Raw genomic sequence first — 22187 nt, 5'->3', positions numbered from 1 at the left:
TTCTCAGCGCTGCATCCTCTCTGCAAATCACATTTGGGGAAAAGTTAAGTTTGTGCAGTAACACAATTTCAGTACCACGGTTTCATACTGCTGGTAGTTGTTTAACACTCTGGATAAATCACACTTCAGCAGAACTCATTTGGGAACAGTTTAATTTCACTGTAGGTGGCTGTGATTCCCACCCACCAGTCCTCCTGTAACCCTCCCTCTTCCCAATAAATCTAGGCTGATAAGGTGAATGTAGCACTAAGCCAGGCTATTTCTGGACCCAGGATAGCATTACAATATGTTAATCATCGTTTTCACCACCAACACCTTTCATTCTTTCTGCCCTGAGTATAAGTGCCTGCTTGTCCTTAAATGCTAGGATAGATCTTGATAGTTGAACCTGCTGGAAGTATGAAGAGATTAAGACCCAGAGAGGCTAGGCATTTTACTCAGTCAATGCTGCTGAAGGCCTGGATTGAGGTCCAGGACCCTGACTTTCTAGCTAGGCTTCTGTTTTCTGCCTTGCCCTACTGCCTGCTTTTTGATCTGTCTTACCAAAAAGGTAGGATTTAATGTGTGCAGTTTAAAATGAATAAAGGTGATCAGTTCTTTGTTTGTTTGTTTTATTCAGTTGTTCATTGTTAAAAGCCACCAGCAGCTTTTCTGTTAACCCTTACAGCCTCTCTTTGACATATCTATAATAATAAAAGCATAATATGCTAATTAGATTGGATGCCTTCCGGACCTCCTTCCTTCCTTTCGGACAAAGCCACAGCAGGCAGAGGCGGCAGAGGCCCCGGCCACAGCTGCAGTGGGCAGGGGCCAGGGTCAGGCCTTTGCACGAATTTCTTGCATCGGGCCTCTGGTCTTTAATAAGGGCCATTAAAGTCTTGACATGTTTCTGTACAGTCAGCTGCAGCCTAAGGGTAACCCAGTGTGAATTTGACTGATAAGATTTAACTTCTAGGTAAAAAAGAAATGGAAGTATAATAAGTATATGTCGAGGAAGAGAACAAGTATTGTTAATTTTTTTTCTTAACAGTGTACTTTTGGATATAAAAATCATCAGATTTTGATGTTTCAAATAAGGCAGGTGTCCAGACTACTATAGATTATTAAAATGTAACAATAGGTCCGAGTTTGAAGCTTGAAAAAATAATACTTCTCATTTGTCTTAGAAGCTTCAGTGTCCTATGTTCTCTAGCTAATGGGCTTGGGAGCTAAGCAACTGGGGTGCCATGAATGGTCTCTGGCTCTCTCCTGTTGGGCGTGGGCGTACTCTTCGTTCAGGTGCGAACTTTTGGGAGGGACACAACATGCTTGGCCAGCCAGAAGGAGCATGATTAACCTACACTAGGGTGATATCTGTAACAAGAAGTCCAGTTGTAACACAGCAGATGATAACAATTCTTTGCACAGGATCTCACAGATAATACTTTAAAAAATATTCCTTTTCTTTCTTGACTACAAAAATTTCAAGTCTCTTTAATTAAGGGGGAAAAGGAGCTAATTATGCCCTGTTCCTCTTCTAGTACCGTGACCAGTTCCCCCACAGATACAAACTCTGTTCTGGATCTTAGTGATATAGGAATGATCTGCGGAGGCAGACAGCTGAGGTTGGGGTCCTGGCTTCACCCCTAAACAAGTTGTGTCAATAGGGCTGGTTATTTAACTTCTCTCACACGTAACTTCCTCATTAGTAAATTAGAGGTTGATAATACCTAACTTGTAGGGTTGTTTTGAGAATTAAAGGTCTTGCAAATAACACCTAAATCACTCACGCAAGTTCCCAAAAGTTCCCACCTGAACAAAGAATACGCCCACCCCCAACAGGAAAGAGCCAGAGATCATGCATGGCACCCCGGTAAGCATTCAATAAAATTATTTATGTTTCATTTGGGGTTTCTCCTTCAAGTTTGTTGCCTATGTTTGGGAGTGTAGTTCTCCTTAATTTTTTTTTTTTGACTGATTAAGCAAAAGCTGGGCTCGTGGAAGCCCAGATGGGACTAAGAGGTGTGGCTTCTACCTGACTCTGTCGTAGGTAAATTCTTAATTCAGTGCCTGGCATGAAGGAGTTGGGAGTATTATTTGGTCAAGTAGAGAGAGTCTAGTTACTAGACTGTATAAGTATGGTGGTTAGGGATGTCATAAATATACTAGTGGTCCAGGGTAGCGATTTTCAACTTTTTAAAAAAAAATCTCATGGCACACATAAACGAATTACTAAAATTCTGTGGCACGCCAAAATATATATTTTTTGCTGATCTGACACACACAAAAAAAGGGGTATGCTCCAAAGTGACTTTTTAAAAAAAACAGGTGCTGCCCTGCCTGGCATGGCTCAGTGGTTAGGGTGTTGGCCTGCAAATCAAAGAGCCACAGGTTTGATTCCCAGTCAAAGGCATGTACCTGAGTTATCCCTAAGCCCAGTTGGGGCTTGTGCGGGAGGCAATTGATGTGTCTCTTTCACTTTGATGTTTCTCTTTCTCTCCCCCCCCCCCCCCTTCCACTCTCTCTAAAAATCAGTGGAAAAAATATCCTTAGGTGAGGATTAACAAAACAAAACAAGAAAATCCAGTGCCTATACTTGTATATAAGGATTTTGGGTACCAAGAATTAACCAATCAGATGCAACCTTATGCAACATAATCAATAAGATACAACTCTAAAAATATGACCTATATATTTATGGTTCACAACAGGGCATTCACACCAGATGGCTATTGTGTTGGCTGTGTGTTTTGTTTTGTTTTGTTTGTTTTTTGACAATCTAAGGGAAAAGAGGTTAGTGGCCCTAAGTAGTCAGGTATTGCATGTTTTAAAAATTCTTGCAACCCACCAGTTGAAAATCGCTGGTCTAGGGGCATGAAGGTGTTAAAGCTTCTCTCAGAATAGCCCAAGCAGCTCCTAGGAAATAGCTTCACAGGCAGGATGTGGCAAACCAGTGCGAAAATGAGAGCCTTTCTCCTTTGGAAGAAGAGGAAGTGGGTGGGGGGAAGTGAAGAGGAAGAGCTTGGTGGACTGATCTTTTTATCTGCTGCTGTAAGAACATGCATCCCTTTTGAATGCCAGGCAGAGCATGTAGAATTTTGACCCAAAGTGACCAAGGTCCAATGGATGCTTAATAATGCTGGTTTTGCAAGTTTTCTTGTTTTTTCTCTACAGCTCAAGTTTAATAAACTCATTTAATATGCAGTGGAATATTGTTTTGGTAGATTTTGTTTGTAATCTTGATCATTAGTATATTCTTTAATGCTCTTTGAGGACTCACAGTTAATGTGAAGTGTCATCCACAATCACACTCTTTTGTAACCAAGAATAAGTTAGAAGAAATGCTTTTTTTTTTTTTTTTTTTTTTAGAAAAGTGTCTCTTCAGTGTGTGTACCTGCTTTCCTGTTTTAGAACATATTCTCACCCATTCTCTGACCAGGTGTTCATAACAGTCCTTTGTGATACAGGACAAGAGTCTGCTTCTATTTATTTATTTATTTTCCCAGTATTTCAAAGACAATTTTTGCTTTATTTATACTCTTCCCCTGCTTTTGTGGGACGATCTCAACAAATTTCAGAAGAATCGAGAAGACCAATTTCTACATCATCTCGAGTAATTAATTCTAGTGGTTGGAGTTAATCATGATGAGGTAATTCATGAAGTACACAGTAGAAAAAAAGCAGTTGGTGAGACTTCATCCGCAGTGGGATTTTTTTAGAGGCATTCTTCTGGCAATGCCTTTCAAAGTTAAACATGGGCTTTAATGGTGGGAAAAATTGTGAGGTTATCATTTGGTATGGTGTCAATTATGTGCAAGTGGCCCTAGGTATATTTTTGCAGATAGGATATAGACTTAATAGGTGTATTAACACGGGAGACTTAATGACTGTAACAGACCTCAACTCCATCATTTTTTTAAATACATAAACTATTATGTATTTACAAAAATCCATTATTAAAACAGCATAATATAAAAAATTAATATCATTATAAAAAATTAACAGGAACATAATGAATATAAAAATGACAATTTGGGAAGAAGTGCACTTCCATTTAATGCAGATGAGGGATGTTCCGGGTAAGACGCTCAGTTCTGGGCAGAACTCCTGACTTCAGGTTCAGGGTTATTTCTTTGACCAGGTAATGACAGGTTCATTATCTAAAAGATACCTGGGCTTCCAAGGGTCTGGAAAGCTGAGCTCAGCAGTTTTTACACTTCAGGTTTCTATATACTTTTTGTCTCAAAAAAGGCAGTAATTCCTGAGTTGTACACCTCTTGACTCCATCCCTATGAAGGTTCCAAATTGGAATTTGTTCACTTATCAAATGTCTGCATCGCATAAGCACATTTTAGGTGATTTATCAAATATCTGCATCGCATAAGCACATTTTAGGTGATTTGACCCCAAAACTGCATGCTTAAATTGCATCCCAGTCAAATTGTGATATCTTGCATGTATTTTAGATGTCTAAATATAGGGGTGGGAAAAAAGTAGCTTTGTTGTTGTGAGTATGTGAAACATGGAGTTTATTCTTGTATTATTATTTATTATTGTATTGTTTTCCATATGAACAATTGTAAACCTACTTTTGCCCACCAGTGTATTAAAACAAGTATTTTTATGGCATTTTTTAGAAGCTAAGATGTCAGGCTGCTCTTTGCTGAGCCTTAACCCTCTTGAGGCATTCTAGGCTGGTGTGCTATGGCCATCTTTTGTTTGTTTGTTTATTTGTTTTACTTAAGATTTTAATTTATTTTTTATTAAGATATAATTGACATATAACACTGTGTGAGTTCAAGGTGTACAATGTGTTGATTTGACACTTTTTTCTGTTAATCCTCACATGAGGATATTTTTTTCCATTGCTTTTCAGAGAGAGTGGAAAGGAGGGAAGGAGAGGAGAGAAAGAGAAACATCAGTGTGAGAGAGGCACATCAACTGGTTGCCTCCCGTATGCACCCTGACATGGGGGCAGGGAGCAAACCCAAAATCCAGGTACATGCCCTTGACTGGGAATTGAATCCTTGACCCTTCAGTGTGCCCACTAATGCTCTGACCACTGAGCACAGTGGCCAGGGCTGATTTGACACATTTATGTACTGCAGTAGGATTACCGCCATAGCATTAACTAATGCCTCTATCATGTTGCATAATTATAATTTTTCTTTTGTGGTGAGAACATTTAAGGCTCAGTCTCTTAGCACTTTGAAGTATATAATTCAGTATTGTTGACTATAATCGCTATGCTGTGCATTAGATCTCCAGAGCCTATCAATATTCTAACTGCAAGTTTGTACCCTTTGATCACCATTTCATCAAAACCTAATTTCTTGGCATGGTGTACTGTGCCCTTTATAGTGTACCCCGGCTTACCCACCAGCCTCAAATGGGCTCTCTTCTGGATGCGTCTACTCTCTGGCCACTTGGAACAGCTTGTAACTTTCAGTACCTTTTTGTTCATGCTGAGGCCCAAGCCAGGGCGCCTTTTTCTCTGCTGCAAAAACCGATATCCTTCAGGTCTAATCTTGGGCATTACATATTCTAACTTTTACTTTCCCTTCCTCATCTTTGATGGAACTGGAGTCTTTTTTTTCTGTTCCCGTAGCTCACTGTGCCAACCTCTCTTTCAGCAGTATGATCTACCTTACTCTGCCGTTGTTGCTGTACTTGATAGCATCCTTCCCTGTTTTTCTCTTTTTCATCTCTGTCTGTCTCCCTGTCTATTATCCACACAGAAACTGAGATTGCCTGGTGAGGGCAGGGACCGCATCTTTCTCATCTACACCTCCTAGCCTCTAGCATAGATAGTGCCTCTTGCACAGTGGATGCTCCATAATAAATCTGCATTGCATTTCCACAGCTGTAGGCATAAATGGGTGTAAGCCAGATGTCTGCTCAAGTTCCCCATCTCTTGTCCTCTTCTGATTTGGAGCAGTTTTAGAGGTTTACATTCTCATGGTTACTTCTGCTTCTGTGGGACTCACGTTTCCCTTTCTGGGGTTTTTCTCTTCTTTTTTGCTCTGTGTTGAACCAGCTTGGAGTTTGGCCCCTTTTCCCTGGTTTTCACCAAACAACAGTAAGAACAAAATATGCACAAAGCTATTCGTGTGCATGGCAGATTGGATTTGAAGTCTGGGGTGGGGAGAATTATTATAACAATAAAGACAACTTAAAATCTAGTATTGGGTGTTTTCGGTCTTAGATGACCTGTGCCATTCTGCCATGCTGCATCCTTTCTTCCTCTCTTGCTACCTTCTAAAACAAGCTTCTCCCATTTTATTCTGCAGCATAATTTAGCTCTCCAGCTCTAACTCTACGTGCTGCTGCTCAGGCCTGCTTCTGCTTATGCCAAGTCTCAGGGGCAAGCCCTCCTTAACTATGGACAAGCTTTCTGGTCCTCTGGTAGCCTCTGCTATGAGGTGGTTGGTTAGCACAAACATTCTCTTTCCTGCACCTTCTTTCAGAAGATAGAAGCAAGCACTATCAGTTTGGGTTTTAATTAAATTTTGTTTTCTCTGGTTCATGATATTACTTCTGTTAGGTAGGTTTTGACCCTACCAAGCCAACTACTATTAATTTGAGGGCCTTACTAGTAGTTTTCCATGCACTAGAGTGAGGAGGTGAATTGCCTAGGTGAGCACTTGTATGGATTTCTAGCCCTGATCCTGAGATCAGGACTCCCTGCCCATTGCTAGAGAGTGATCTAGGGAGTGGGATTTTCCCTAGAGATGAGGTTTGTTCACCCGTGTACTTTGGGCAAGGAGAAGGGCCAAACGTGTTTTTGTATTTAAGGGAGGAAACAGTCCTGGGGAATTAAGATTCCTCAATACGGACTAGAATTGGATAGGTTTTGAGTGCTGTGATTCTTCTGACTGTATCTTCCTGCCCTTAGCTGTGCTTCTGGGCACCTACTGGGTATTGATCTTTTTGTCCTAGGGACTTGATTTTTCTCATAGTTTTGGATTATGAGGCCTAAGATTATGGTCACATCGGGTCCTCTACCTCTTCCATCTGCATCTTTGATTCACAGAGCCGTATGGGCCATAATTACATAAGGTATTTCTAAAAGGTCAGGTTCTCAAGAACAGGGGATGGGTGGGGTCAAGTACAGCATATTCCTAAGGCCTCAGTCAACCAGCTTGTTCTTTCAGGAGTAGCCAGCCCTGCTCATTCTGTGGCACCACCAGACCCAAGGCTCCCTTTGTTTTTCTGATGGTGACCACATATTTACTGTATTTTCTATCTAGGTTTTCCTTGGTGCTTTCTTCCTTTCAACACTCCCTGCCCTTCCTTTCTATCCTAGTGCCCTGTTTTTTTATGGCCAGCAGAATTTTTATTGCTTTTACAAGTGCTTTTACCTGGGCAGTGTCCTGTCTCTTCCCTTGCTACCCTAATCAAAATATGTCAGCCTTGGATGTTCCTCTGAAGGGAGTTCTTCTTTGAGTAGATTTAATTTGCTAGCCTTACAGGAACTTTGACCTTTTAGTAGAACACAATCCTTTACCTCAAAGACATAAGTCACTAATGGGTAAATACCTGGTTTTAGGGATGAGCTGGTGGGGGATTTGTTTGAAGAACGTGCACTCTTCAGCAAGGTATAGAGGAAAGAGCAAGCTTTGGAGTTCCGGCCTTTACCTTGGGTAAATTACTTAATTGCTTCTGGTCTCCATTTCCATGTTTGTAAAATGGGAACAACATATCTATTTTTGAAAAAAGATTTTAAATTGATTTTTAGAGGAGTAGAAAAAGAGAGGGAGGGATGAAGGGAGGGGGAGGAAAGTAGAGAAAGAGAAAGAAACACTGATGTGAGAGTGAAATATCAATCAGCTGCCTCCTGCATGCCCCCTACCTGGGATACAACGCACAACCCGGACATGTGCCCTGACCAGGAATCAAACCGACAACCTTTCAGTGCACAGGATGATGCCCAACAAACAGCCACACTGGCCAAGGTACAACATACCTATTTTTTAATGTTGTGAGGTTTAAACAAGTTAAGTTCACCTCTTAACTATATCTCAGTTTCATTACCAGACTGTTATGTCCCTCTTTGCCTCTGTTAGGTCTGATCAAATAATTGAATGGATACCCCCTCCCCTGGGAATTGACCTTTAGACCACTTCACAACCGACATTCCCTTTTGCTTAGACCACATTCCACTTGCTAAGACCATTATCTTTCCCTTCAGGACCTCCCCAGAGAATTCTCCACCTAGAAAAAGCCCACCTAGAGTCCTTTAAAATCTCTGATTCCCTGTCCCTGGGTTCTAGTGTCATTTTGGGGTTCGCCCTATCTGGTTTTCCAGATGACTTAATAAATTCATAATTCTTTACCCCTTTTGGCCTCATGTGTTCCTCCAGCGACCACAATAGCCCCTATCAAGTAAATGTGACATTCCATTTTGTCCGTCAAAACTCCATTACTTTTCCTTTTTGTATTTCTAGGAAGACTGATCCTTTAGGAATTAATTCATAGGTGGCTAATGTGAAACAAATTATGACCACTGGGGCAAAAGGAACCGTAGGATGACACCCCCTCTCTGACTCAGGTTGTTGTTTAATATTTAAGAGGAGTCTATGTGAGTGGGTAGTCCTATCACTCCGGAGGTTCCTTTGTGTGTGTGTATGTGTGTGTATGGGTGTGTTTTTCAGTGAGTCTGTCTGCGGAAACATGCTGTGGGAACGTAATTTATTTGATTTCAGAAGGCTGTTTGATTCCAAGGGGTAAGTTGATTTTTATTTTTAAGGCTATTTTTATTCTTATTTGTCTCTTTTTAATTAAACTGGTTTTCTTGACTTTTAATTTGTTTATTGTTTGGAAGCCATTTGATCTAAAGTGAAATTAAAGATAACCATCTGTCTTAAATTCTCATTTTTTCCTTTACTTTTGTTTTATTTCTCCAACATTTACTCTTTGCTTATAATATTCTTAATTCCAGTTGTATACCATTGTCTACAGAGTGGACCTTAGTAGAATGATGTTTTTCCTTTTGAAAAATTTTTAAATTTTAAATTAAACTTACTGGGGTAACTGGTTAATAAAATATAATTTTCAGTTGTACAAGATTATAATTCAACATCTATCTAAAGTTTATGTATTGTTCTACACCAATTCAGGTTTAATTTCCCTACAAAACTTACTCTGATTACTCTAGCATATCCTGAATTACAGAGCCATCTGTCTCCTAGGCACTTTGTGAGAATTAGTGGACCTCTGGGACAATCTTTGTTCCATAGTCTTTTTTTGGGGGGGGTGGGGGTGGTGAAATCAATTAAAAGCAATAAAAGTAGTATTTAATAAAATTGCACATTTTTTCAAATACTTATTTATTGCATGAAAATGAAATTGTAGGAATTTCATCAGTAAATTGAAGCTAACAGTGGTACATCATGTGAGTTGCCGGTTTGATTCCTGGTCAGGGCACATGTCTAGGTTGTGGTTGTAGGAGATTAAAGGAGCTCATCCTCATTTAACAGAATACCTGGCACAGAGCAGGTATTTTATTAACATTTGATTTAACTGTCAAATGTTATTCTTAACTAATAATTAGCTGACAGTAGGATAACTATTAAATATTCATTTAGCACTTTAAATGATTCTTTTTTTTTACATTATACTCTTAGTCTCTATGTTCACTTTTTATTGATCATCACATCATTTCCCTCACTATCTCTCCTCTTCCCCATGTACATTTAAAAATACATATATTTTTATTGATTTCAGAGAGGATGGGAGAGGGAGAAAGAGATAGAAACATCAATGATGAGAGAGAATTATTGATTGGCTGCCTCCTGCTCACCCCCTACTGGGGATCGAGCCCCTGACTGGAATAGAATCCAGGACCCTTCAGTCCGCAGGCCGACGCGCTATCCATTGAGTCAATCCAACTAGGGCCCCCAAGTACATTTTTAATGGGTGTGGAAATAGGACCAGAAAGGGAGGTAACTTGCCCAAGATCTCACAAATGAGGAGTGGTACAAGATGTGGATCAAGGGGTTGCAGCCTTAGTCTTGGGTGCTGTTACCTCTTAGCTTGGGTGTTTCTGCCTTTACTTTCCTCTTTCTGCCCCAAGAGCATTCCTACTTGTCAAATGCCCCAGGGGAGAGAGAACTTTACAACTCCCTGGGCTCTCTGGTGAGGATAGCCACCTGCACTGGGACCCTTTCTTTCCTTCCAGCACAGTGATTGGTTGTCATCCTCTATGCTCTCTCCTGGCAGAGACAGGGCTTGCCAGGCTAGAGCAAGGCTCAGGTTGGTGACAGCTGGCTTGTGTTTGGCACACAATTATGGCCCATTCCTGTTTCGAGTTTGGCTGTTTGAGGACCCCATTCCTTTGTCTGACACCACCACCCTCCCCCTTTAGTCATTTCTTTAGTTCAGCTTTCCATTTCAGTGACTGTCAGGGTTAGAGGTGGCAGTGTGGGGCCTTGAAAGGAGTCTGTTCTGGGAGTTGGAAGATCTATCACCGTTAAGCTGTATGGCCTTGTCCTCTCTGGACCTGTTTTCTTTCCTGTAAAGTGTGTTGAATCATGTTGTCTTTAAGGTCTCTGCCGATGCTACTGCTTTTTGATTTAAACCACTGAGCCACAAATAAAGGATTCCAGTTGTGGTAGAGTAATTAGGCTTAGCAGATGGTCAAGCTGAGAGGGGAGGAGATACTCTAGCCCATAGGATTTTCTTCTCCCCACCCACTTCCTTGTGCTTCCCTGGTGTTTTTAGAACACAAATGACAACCCTTGTTTTTTTTCATGTTCCTTCTCTTATTCTGTGTTCCCATTTCAAACCTATAATCTCCTTGTATCTTGATGAACTTGTGTAAGACAGCCATGGTGCAGAATTCACGTTACAGTGTGTGGTTTTCTCTCTGCTGTGGTGAACTTGATGGGGCCAGAGCTCATCACAGCTGGTCCCTGGAAAGGGCTGTATGGGTGTGTGTCAGAGATTTATTGTGCTGGGCTCCAGTGTCCTTTCTCAATCCCTAGTTCTGTTTGCTGTTTTTCACTTAAACCCAAAAATTATGAAGGAGGCAGGTTCTTGCCCTCTGAGTTGTGGAGATTTGTGGTGTAGTTGAGTGGTGAGGGGCCCCTCTCTTTCTGTTTCCTTTGCTTGAGACATTTCACCTTGGAACGGTAGAAATAAGCCGTATTGAACATCATCAACTCCCTGTGCCAGAGGAAGCAATACTGAATACTGTTAAATTATTGAGTGATTTCTTTATAATAAGTACTGAAAGCCATTTTGATTTCAGAATTTTCTATTCGCCTTCAGAAAAAATCTTGTCTTTCACTCTATGAAACAGTTTTTAAAGACTTTTAGAGGATTTTAAGAATTATTAAAGGAAAGGCAGTATTTCTGGATCCTGCTATTGCTGCCTTGGTTCCTGCTCCTTATCCTCCAACCTACCCCCACCTGTCCTAACAGTGGTGTAGAAATGTGTCGAAACTCCAGTGTTTCTTCCCATTAGTTTTCTATTTTGATCCTCTGCTGCTGATGTAAGCATAGAGTTGTTACTCTCTTTTACAGAAGAGAACATGGAGATGCGACAAGGTTAAATGCCCTGTGCATGGTCACCCAGCCCGTTGATGACCACCTGTGGGATAAGGACCCAGGATCCTGGATTACTAATGACTTGTTTGTCTGGCAGCACTATCCCACCCTGGTCATTAGGAGGGTCTTGTCACCACAGCTTATGATACAGTCTTTGCGTGTCTCTCCGTGCTTCACCTTCTGAAAGCACAAAGCAGGAGTCAGTGCCTTATTGGAAGGTTAGATGGTTAGACAGTACAGCATAGGAGGTAGAAGAGGGAGGAAGGTGGCACAATGCCCAGATTTAGTTTTCTTTTCCTGAAGGTGGGGGAATTATTTATTTCTACCGAGAATTGGGAAAATGAACAGTCAGCATTCTCCCCCCCACCCCCACCTTTTTTTTTTTTTAAAACCAAGTGGGTGGTGTCCCACAGTGGGACAAAAGTGTAATGAACACTGTAATGAGAAGGTATCTTAAGGCTGACAAAACAACCAGAAAACTCCATAGAATGTAACAGGATTTATGATAGGGTAACTTACTTACAGGAAGATTGGGTCAGAATGCAGATTATTTTCCCCTAACAGACCCTAGTTACAATACTTTTTTTGGGCAGATTTATAACTGTATTGGACAATTGGCAGTTAGTTCTCATCCACATTAACTGTCTGTAGATTTTTAAAAGTAGTGACAGGCACATAGATGACCAATGGATAGAGCTTGTTTGGCGAATCTTCATCCTCATTACATTTTCTGGACAAACATACCTGGATACGATATGGGACATTCCTTGTTCCTTTGGCCCAGACAGCTTTGTTCAGCCCAGTGTCAATGCGCATGTCGGGAGTCCCCATCTCTTTATGGCAAATTTCCGGGTCTCCTTGAGTGCCCGAGGGGCACGCTTCTTGAAACCCATGCTGTGGATGCGCTTGTGGATGTTGATGGTGTGTCCCTGGTCACCACCTTGTTGATGGTGGAGCAGCCCTTCTTCTCGCTACCCTTCTTTTTTTCTTTTCTTTTTAAAAAAAATCTTTATTCAGATTATTACAGATGTTCCTCTCCCCCCCCCCCCATAGCTCCCCTCCACCCAATTCCCACCCTACTCCAGTCCTTCCCCACCCCCACTGACCTCTTCCATAGGTGTAAGCTCTTTGTCCAATCTCTTCCCGCACTCCCTACAACTCCTTCCCCCCAAGAATTGTCAGCCCCTGATTCTGTTACGTTCACCAGTCTGTTCTGTTCATCAGCTTTTTTATTCATTTGATTTTTAGGTTCACTTGTTGATAGATATGTATTTGTTGTCACTTTGTTCATAATTTTTTCTCTTTACCTTTTTCTTCTTCTTCTTCCTCTTCTTAGAGAATACCCTTCAGCATTTCATATAATACTGGTTTGGTGGTTATGAACTCCTTTAGCTTTTTCTTGTCTGTGAAGCTCTTTATCTGACCTTCAATTCTAAATGATAGCTTTGCTGGGTAGAGTAATCTTGGTTGTAGGTTCTTGCTATTCATCACTTTGTATATTTCTTGCCATTCCTTTCTGGCCTGCATAGTTTCTGTTGAGAAATCAGCTGACAGTCGTATGGGTACTCCCTTGTAGGTAACTGACTGTTTTTCTCTTGCTGCTTTTAAGATTCTCTCTTTGTCTTTTGCTCTTGACATTTTAATTATGATGTGTCTTGGTGTGGTCCTCTTTGGATTCCTCTTGTTTGGGGTTCTCTGCTTCCTAGACTTGTAAGTCAATTTCTTTCACCAGTTAAGGGAAGTTTTCTGTCATTATTTCTTCAAATAGGTTTTCAATATCTTGCTCTCTCTCTTCTTCTGGCACCCCTATAACTCAGATGTTGGTACGCTTGAAGTTGTCCCAGAGGCTCCTTACACTATCTTCATATTTTTGGATTCTTTTTGCTTCTTCATATTTCAAATCTTTGACTTGATTCTTGGGATCCTCTAGTCTGCTGTTGGATCTCTGTATATTATTCTTTATTTCAGTCAGTGTATGCTTAATTTCTGATTGGTCTTTTTTCATATCTTTGAGGGTCTCACTAAATTTCTCGGAGGTTTCTAGAAGATTCTTGAGTAACCTTATAATCGTGGTTTTGAACTCTATATCCAGTATTTTGCTTTCTTCCATTTCTTTCATTTGTGACATGTTTCGTTGTCTCCACATTTTAGCTGCTTCCCTGTGTTTGTTTCTATGTACTGGGAAGCTGCTAAGTCTCCTTGAGTTGATAGAGTGGCCTTGTGTGGTAGGTGTCCTATAGGGCCCAGTGGCTCAGCCTCCCCAGTCACCTGAGGTCGACGCTCTTGGTGCACCCCCTTTGTGGGCTGTGTGCACAGTCTTCTTGTAGTTGAGCCTTGATTGCTGTTGGTATCACTGGGAGGAACTGACCTCCAGGTCAATTGGCTGTGAGAATCAGCTGTGTCTACACTGGAAGATCTGTTGCGCAGGAGATACCCTTATGTGGCAGGACTTACTTCAGTTGGTTTTGGTGCTCACTGAGTCTGCCCCTTGAGTGTGTCTCTTATGGATGTGAAGAGTTGTAATCTGGTATGGTCTCACTCTGACCACTGAGTACACTCACCCTTGGATCTCCAAGGAGGAGCAAGGTCAGCCATTGTCTGGGGCCGCCCAGCAGGAGCTACAGAGAGATCTGCGTATTCCTCCTCTTTGTATGGGGTTTGGAAGTACCCAGACGAGGCTGAGCTGTGAAGCAAGGTAGGCTGCTGCTGCCGCCGGCCTTGGGCCTTCTTTTGGAAGCTCTTGGGCTCTCCGACCCAGCTGCAATTTGGCAGGTTTTAGGTGGAGAAAGGACAGTCCATTCATATGCAAAAGCTGCTGGGCACAGCTTGGGTGGGGTTGTACGGGGTCTCTGGGAATCACCAGGGCAGAGCAAACAGCAACGGCTGCCAGTCAGCCCTGCACCAGAGAGGTCCCCACGTCTCAGCATTCTGCACCCCCGTGTAGGAACAATGATCGCTGTGAGCACCTCTGAGAGAAAGCCGCCCTTGCATTCCTGTCCCGATGCCAGACAGTCCAGTTTCTCCCCGTATGTGTCTGGGTCCCCCAGAGTCTCACCCGGAACTGGAGTTCAGAGCAAGCAGGAGCTTGTATCTCCCTCCTGATTAAAAGAGCAGCACATCCAGGTGCCAGCACTTTCTGTACTTGCCCACCTCTTACCAGTCTCAGTGCGCTTTCTTCACCTCTCTAGTTGTGGAACTTCCACTCCGTCAGCTTTCCCGCAGTTCTGGGTGGCAGTTGTTTTGTCTTTTAGTTGTAATTTTTTAAAAAAAAATATATTTTATTGATTTTTTACAGAGAGGAAGGGAGAGAGATAGAGAGTTAGAAACATCGATGAGAGAGAAACATCGATCAGCTGCCTCCTGCACATCTCCCACTGGGGATGTGCCCGCAACCCAGGTACATGCCCTTGACCGGAATCGAACCTGGGACCTTTCAGTCCGCAAGCCGATGCTCTATCCACTGAGTCAAACCAGTTTCGGCTAGTTGTAATTTTGATGTGGTTGTGAGAGGCAACAAGTATAGGTGTTTACTTAGGCTGCCATTTTGGTTCTTCTCCTCGCCACCCTTCTTTGCAGGAGCCATCGTGCCCGGCAAGTTGGAAAGAAAGAGCCTACAATAGTTTTTTGATAGTGTAACTCTAATGATTGACAAGACAAAGAGGCAAAGAATGCAGTAATACCAGGGGCCATCCTTCCTGGTGGTCTTATGATAGATGATTGTTTATAATTGATTAGAGGCCTGATGCATGAAAATTCGTGCAAGAGTAGGCCTTCCCCCGGCTGCCGGCACCGGCTTCCCTCCTCCGGCCACTGGCAGTCACTCAGGACCCAGACTGGCTTTCCTCTGGCTGCCCGCAGGTACCCAGACTGGGACTGGCTTCCCTCCGCCCTGGCTTTGTCAGGAAGGACTTCTGGTCCAGTCTAATTAGCATATTTATTAGCCCTTTTATTATTATAGGTACTATAATCAGTTTTGTTATTTATTCCAGTTGTCATGCTGTAATTGGACAAGTAATGAGTCTGTGCTGCCTGTCACTACTTGAGCCAATTAAGCAGAGACAGGGTTGAATCATATCTGAGTGTTTATTCCTATATTCCTCGCAGCATGGGAGAGCAGCAGGTTATCCACAAAAATCTGCTCTGCACCCCACCGTAAGTCAGCTGCTTATATAGGCATAAGTACAAAGGAAAGTGGGCAAAAGGGTAGTTTACAGATATGCAAAAGGACTAGGGGTCTTCAAAGGGCTTAGTGATATGCAAGGGCTGGAGTTACAAGGGGAAATAGCCAAAGGGAGTGCCAAAATTAACAGGTAAGCAGGCTGGAGATTTGCAAAGGCCTGCAGGTATGCAAAAAGGGCTGAGGATCTTCAAAGGGCTGGCAATTCTGGTTTCTGTAACAAATGTTTGCTAATCTTTTTTTGATAATAGGCAGCTCCAAATGGGGAGGAAGGATTGCATCTCCAGGTCAGGTCCAGCCAGGGTGGAATGTTCCTTCTTTAATCAGAATAAAACAATCATGGTTAACAGAGCATGGTTAATATTTCTTACAATACTAGCTGGTTCCCCAACATTCTGTTTCTGCCCCATTTCAATGCCACTCTGGCTCTTACTAATGAAAATATGTATGGCTACATCTTAAGGAGCACAGATAATCATCAATCTTTGATATGCTTTACTAAGGACAGTGAGGTTGGTCAAAGGTCACATGAAACAAAAAATGAAATTGAATCCAGGACACAGAGATGGAGTTAGTTCTGTTCACACCTACATCTATGCAGGTGGAAATGCTTGTGGCCATTGTTACTTGCAAGGCAGTGTTCAGATTGATGTGCAGGGGAAACAGGATTGCATCTGGGGCAATGGGCTCTTCATGTAGGGAAACCATCTTCATGTCTAATTGAGCCTGGTGTGTTAAATGCCTACACTAGGAACTTACCTATGTTTGCAAGTTGCCTCCCTTGAAAGCATATTGAATATTTTGAAGAGGTTACACAGCATCATGGTTAAGGTTAGAGATTCTTTCTGCCCAGGTTTGAATCCTGGCTCTGCCATGTACTCTCTTTGTGACTTTGGACAAGTTATTTCACCTTCCTGTGCTTGAGTGTGCTGTCTGTTGTAATTTTAGGGTTGTGGATTTAAATGCATGAATGCATATGAAACAGAAGAATACACAGCCCTCCTTCCCTCTCTCCCCCCATATCCACTCAGTGGATGTGTGTTTGACAGTACCTTTTGGAGTTGCATTTCTAGCTGGCCTGATGAGACCTCTAGGCAACTGTAATAGCAACTAAGTTTTAGATAATGGGGTCAGCATTTGACACGTGTTTCTAAATGTTGTCATCAATGGGCTCCTTTGTGGAGAGACCTGAAAGAAAGGAAACCAGAGGGTGTGCACAGTGCAGTCCAGTCACACTGTCCCAAGTCCTACCTGAGGATCGGGGGGGGGGCAACTGAGACTTAGTTGAGCCTTTTAGTAGGATGAGAATATTGACCAGCCGTCCTTGCCTGCTTGGGCTTCATAATAAAACACTACAGACTGGGTGGCTTAAACAACAGAAACATGTTTCCTTACAGTTCTGGAGGCTTGAATTCTAAGATAGAGTGCCAATGTGTGCAAGAGTGTAAGGCGGCCACCAATTCTGTCTGATTATGACTCCACTTAATTACCTCCTAAAAGTCCCATCTCTAAACATAGTTAGGGTTTCAACATATGAATGGGGGGCGGCACAATTCAATCCATAACATCAGCTTTCTTTCCCCAGAGTTTCCCAGTGCGGAAAATTGGTAAGTTCAGCCTTGTGTCCTCTTTGGCTCCATGTGCTGTGTTATTTGTAAAGCAGTGTTGGATCTTCCCATACACTGGGGAGGCATTAGGTCTCCATCTTCCTGCCTTCTTGAGGATTGGAATAGAGTGTGAATAAAGAAAGGAAATCATGCTTGCTTCTACCCTCCAAGCTCAGAAGTGGTGTGTCTCTGAGTGTGTGTGTGTGTGTGTGTGTGTGTTGGGGGGGAGGGGGCACACAAACATTCTGGTGTGTGATGATGGCCTGTCTTGTCACCTGTGGTGTTTGTTTAGACTAGGACTGAAATAAAATGAAACACAGTGGAAGCTCTCTTTACCACCCTCCTCACCACCCTCTTATCGAACTCCCAGGAGTAATGAACATTTTTCAGTTCTCTCTGTAAAACAGTGATGCCCACAGCATGCCGAATGCACAGCTAGCAGGCTGCTCTCTGCCTTGCCCACTCACTTTAGCACCCACTGGTTGAATTATGTGCTTACCAAGAGCCAGTTTGTTCCCAAAGCCATTTGTACAGTTTTAGCAGGTATTTGTAATTAAGCAATATATTTAAATATTGGAAAAACTGATGAAATGTGGCTGCAAAGGAGGTGGTTTTCTTTCTTTTTCTCCCTCCTGTGAACACTAGTTAAAAGCTATGGAAAGACTCAAGTTCAAGTCACTAAAAAACATTATTACTCTCCAATTAGGTGAACATTAAGATTGGGGAAATCATAAAACTGTTAGAATTTTATTCCAATATTACTCTGTGGCTGCATTTTTATTTCTTTTTAAAGAGCCAGGAATTGGAAATGATAGACATTGTTCTGCTTCATGTGAGAAAGATGTCAGATTCTTAGTCAAAGAGAGGGCCTTGCCCTATGTTAAAAGATGTGTGAACAAATGTATATTTATATATATTGTGCAAACATAAAAAAAAAATTAGGCATATCTTTTTATGATTTCTTGCTTTATTTTGATTAACCTGGTTTCTGACTTGATCCCATTGGAAAAGAGAATGTCTACTGCTCTGGTTCAGTTTAGAGCCTCTTTTGAAGATTTGGTTTGATTTCAGTTTAGTGTTTTTAGGAAATAGATTTTACTTTGCACATGGTGTCAATTTAATACAACCAACACTAGTGGGGCTCTTGAAATGGGGCTTATGAAGCAAATTAAGATGGCTCACTCTGGAGTCACCTTCAGTTCAGTAGTTTCCTTGGTTCCTCTTGCAGGCTCACAGCGTATCGAGAGAGACCTAATTCCCGTGTTTTACAAATGAGGAAACCGAGGCCTGGTCAGTGGTAAATGTGTAGGGCGGCAGAGTGAAGAGGGCAGAGGCGCAGTGCTGGAACCTTCCCCCAGCCTCTTCCATTGGGTGGACTTCTCCGGCGACAGTATTGACCTGTGCTCTCCCCTTTGTGACAGGACCAACCTGGAGGCTTTGCAGAAGAAGCTGGAGGAGCTGGAGCTCGATGAGCAGCAGCGGAAGCGCCTTGAGGCCTTTCTTACCCAGAAGCAGAAGGTGGGGGAACTGAAGGATGATGACTTTGAGAAGATCAGTGAGCTGGGTGCTGGCAATGGTGGTGTGGTGTTCAAGGTCTCCCACCAGCCGTCCGGCCTGGTTATGGCCAGAAAGGTGAGGCTGCCTTTAAAAAATAAAATGACTGAATCAAGTTTGCTGGGTAAACATGTAATTGATTTATCTCTTAGAACACCTGGGGGCCTGAGGCAAGGGTAGAAGGAAGACTGACTTTTCACTCAGTACCTTTTGTGCTATTTGAATTTCAAACTCGTGTTATCTATCAGATTATAGGTAAACACATTAATGATGTGTTAGTGTATCCTATCCCCAGACTGGAAAATAATAGCAAGGGATCCTTCGTGTGTGCTATTTATCAAGTGCGGGAGAAGCTGCTTTCATTTACCCAGCCCCAGTGATGCACAAAGCACTCACTTTAAGTTGTTTCCCCTTGCTTCAGCCCTGCCTGCCAGTGGTTCCCCTCATTTCCCTCCAGTGTAACATCTCTGCTTCCCACCATATGGCATGCAGTCTTCCCTTCCTATCTACCCTGGGTGGTCCTCTTTCTGAACACAGCCTCTTGCTCCAGTGCAGTTGGACTCTTCCATGTTTTTAGCACGTGGTCCTTCCTGTCCATATATTTTTGCTTGTGCTATTCATCATTTCAAAGAGTCTGCATGTTCAAGGCCCACCTCTTGTCTAGCTTGCACTAGCTGCTGAAGCCCACTGATAACCATTGCTTACCTCCGTGTCCTCTGGCACTCTGGTCTGCAGCTCTTTTTAGAAATTCAGCCTTATTCGGAAACCATTTCATGTTTCTGTCACCTGTCTCCCTGGCTGAAACGGGACAAATTAGGGGGGATGTAAGGTGGCACCTGAGGACTTGACTAAATCTCAACCACATTAGGCTTCTGAGGCCAAAGAGAAATCTCTTGGGCAGCTTAGGTCAGCATACCCAGTTCCTCATTTCTTTCTACTCCTACAACCCTTGAGAATCAACCAAGTTCTCAAGGCCACTTTCCTTTCATCTCTCAGCTTCACAGGTCGTTTTGGGAGAAACCTGTCCTTCAGCTTTGTTCTTGGGAGGGTGAGTCCTTCTCTCTCAGTTTTGGCTCCTTGCACATTGTTTGCGGGGAGTTTTTATCGCACGCTAACAGGTGGCGTGGGCCATTTTTGCTAATTTTTTGCGCAAATGGCAACATTCAGTAAAATTACGATAACTTTAGTTTACGTATTTACACGTTACCCGCATTCTACCGCTAGTCTATAAAAAACGTATTAATACGTGTCCCGCGCTCTACTACACCGGTAGAACGTATAAATACGTAAAACGTATAAATACGTTTCCCGCATACAATGTGCTAGGAGCAGGGGCACAGCTGGCCCTCCCCTGGTTACAGGTCCTCAAGTGCTAGTAGCATCTGCCTTGGTATGTTGGCACTCAGTGCTTTGGTTGAGAGGAAACTTGTTTAAAACTTGCCTATTTCCTCTTATCCTACTTTAAGAGCTTAAGCATTTAAGAAAGTTGCATCCATCCATCCATTTATATGTTGTTAAAGTATATTTTATTGATTTTTTACAGAGAGGAAGGGAGAGGGATAGAGAGTTAGAAACATTGATGAGAGAGAAACATCGATCAGCTGCCTCCTACTGGGTATGTGCCCACAACCAAGGTACATGCCCTTGACCCGAATCGAACCTGGGACCCTTGAGTCCGCAGGCCGACACTCTATCCACTGAGCCAAACCGGTTAGGGCCATTTATATGTTTTTAAAACCTCTCTTCCTCCCACCTTTTTTCCTCTAGCTAATTCACCTGGAGATCAAACCTGCGATCCGGAACCAGATAATAAGGGAGCTGCAGGTTCTACATGAGTGTAACTCCCCATACATTGTGGGCTTCTATGGTGCATTCTACAGCGATGGAGAGATCAGCATCTGCATGGAGCATATGGTATGTGACCAACTGTTGGCCTCTGAAGCCTGGGAGTTGGGTAGCTTTGGTCTGATATTTAGTCTGAGAGGTTCTGGGGTTATGAAGATGAGTGAGACAGTCCTGCTCTCAGAGAGTTTATAATCTGCTTTAAGGGGAGCCTGAAGGAGTCTTTGAACATGTAGAGAGGTAATCCCACCTGATGTATGACAGAGGATGTGAGAGGGCGTTTATGGGTTAATCATATATTTGTGAACTGCCAGTTTTTTCTTGCCACTAACAGCCTGGACCTTTTTTCTCTTCCCACTGACTAACAATAATAGTGTTAGCAACACTAATAATGATAAACTAATTTTTATTGGGTATACTATATCAAGGACTATCCTGAGCAAATTAATATTTTATTACATTTTCATAACAATCTTATTGTGTGCATGTTACAAATGAGGAAACAAGCTCAGAGAAATGGAATAATTTACCCAAGGTCATGCAGCGAGTAAGTGTTATTGGTAGAATTTAAACTGATGCAGTCTGACCTCAGTGCCTGTGCCTTGAGGAATCTACTGGATAGTGATTGGAGCTGTTTACTTCTTGCTGCCTGGAACTTCAAAGAGAGAGAGGCTGGCTTCATGGTTGCTATTTTCTTCTGTCCCCATTAGGCAGCATGGCACAGGAGACTTCAACACAACAATCCAAATAGACAGTTTGTTTTGTTTGCCACTGTGTCTCTAAAGCCCAGAGTAGTCCTGGCACCAGCAGGTGCTCAATAATTATTTGTTTACTGGTTGTCACTCTCTCATCATGACCTTGGGCAAATTTCTTTATCTTTTTGATTCTCAGTTTTTTCATCTGTAAAATGGCCATTAGTACCCCAAACTAACATTTTGTGTTTCTATGGTTTTTGGCACTTATAGCCTGTCAAGGATTTATATTAGTTAATCAACGTGGGTTCAGCCTCACAAACAATTATTTATAGTGCCAGTTAGGTACAAGGCGCCACATGAGCTGAGAGGTAGAGACATTGCGAGTAGCATCTCTGCCCCTAGAGCTACCACACACTGATACTCCTCATTGATGCTCAAGTGAGGAGTAACAGTATGGACATGAGGGCTTTTGAGCACCAAGTATGTGTCATTTCATGCCTGCTGTCTTCTGATCCATCAGAAATTCTTTCCTCCAAATTTTCCACCCAGAATTCTTCCTTTAATAGGGCAAACAGGAGGCAGTTTGTGGAGTGAGCATGGTTGAACTTCAGGGTGCTTGCTTTAGAGGTTAGGATTAGGTTCAAATATTGATAGGCAGTGGCCTATTCATTTATTCAGACCTTGCTGGAACCTCTTGTAATAGCTTTACACGGCTTCTTGCCATGTAGAGGACAGTCTCTTCAATTTACCATAAATTGACCTGCTTTGAGGCTTCCTCATTCT

The 22187-nt window shown here is 42.5% G+C and overlaps 1 protein-coding gene and 1 pseudogene across 1 annotated transcript in view; one reads left to right on the top strand and one right to left on the bottom strand.

Annotated features, from left to right (window-relative positions):
• The window catches only part of MAP2K1 (mitogen-activated protein kinase kinase 1), a 77551-nt gene that overhangs the window by 24137 nt on the left and 31227 nt on the right, over positions 1–22187 (top strand). Inside the window, exons 2-3 of the mRNA XM_059697630.1 lie at positions 18735–18945; positions 20635–20781. Coding sequence (XP_059553613.1) covers positions 18735–18945; positions 20635–20781 — 358 coding nt within the window. The remainder of the gene's footprint in view (positions 1–18734; positions 18946–20634; positions 20782–22187) is intronic.
• Positions 12125–16530, bottom strand: LOC132227792 (large ribosomal subunit protein eL31-like; annotated as a pseudogene).

The sequence above is a fragment of the Myotis daubentonii genome, chromosome 1 (assembly GCF_963259705.1).
Source record: "Myotis daubentonii chromosome 1, mMyoDau2.1, whole genome shotgun sequence".
NCBI classification, from domain to species: Eukaryota; Metazoa; Chordata; class Mammalia; order Chiroptera; family Vespertilionidae; genus Myotis; species Myotis daubentonii.
The sequence above is the reverse complement of the archived record's forward strand: the minus strand, read 5'-3'. Positions and strand labels throughout refer to the sequence as shown.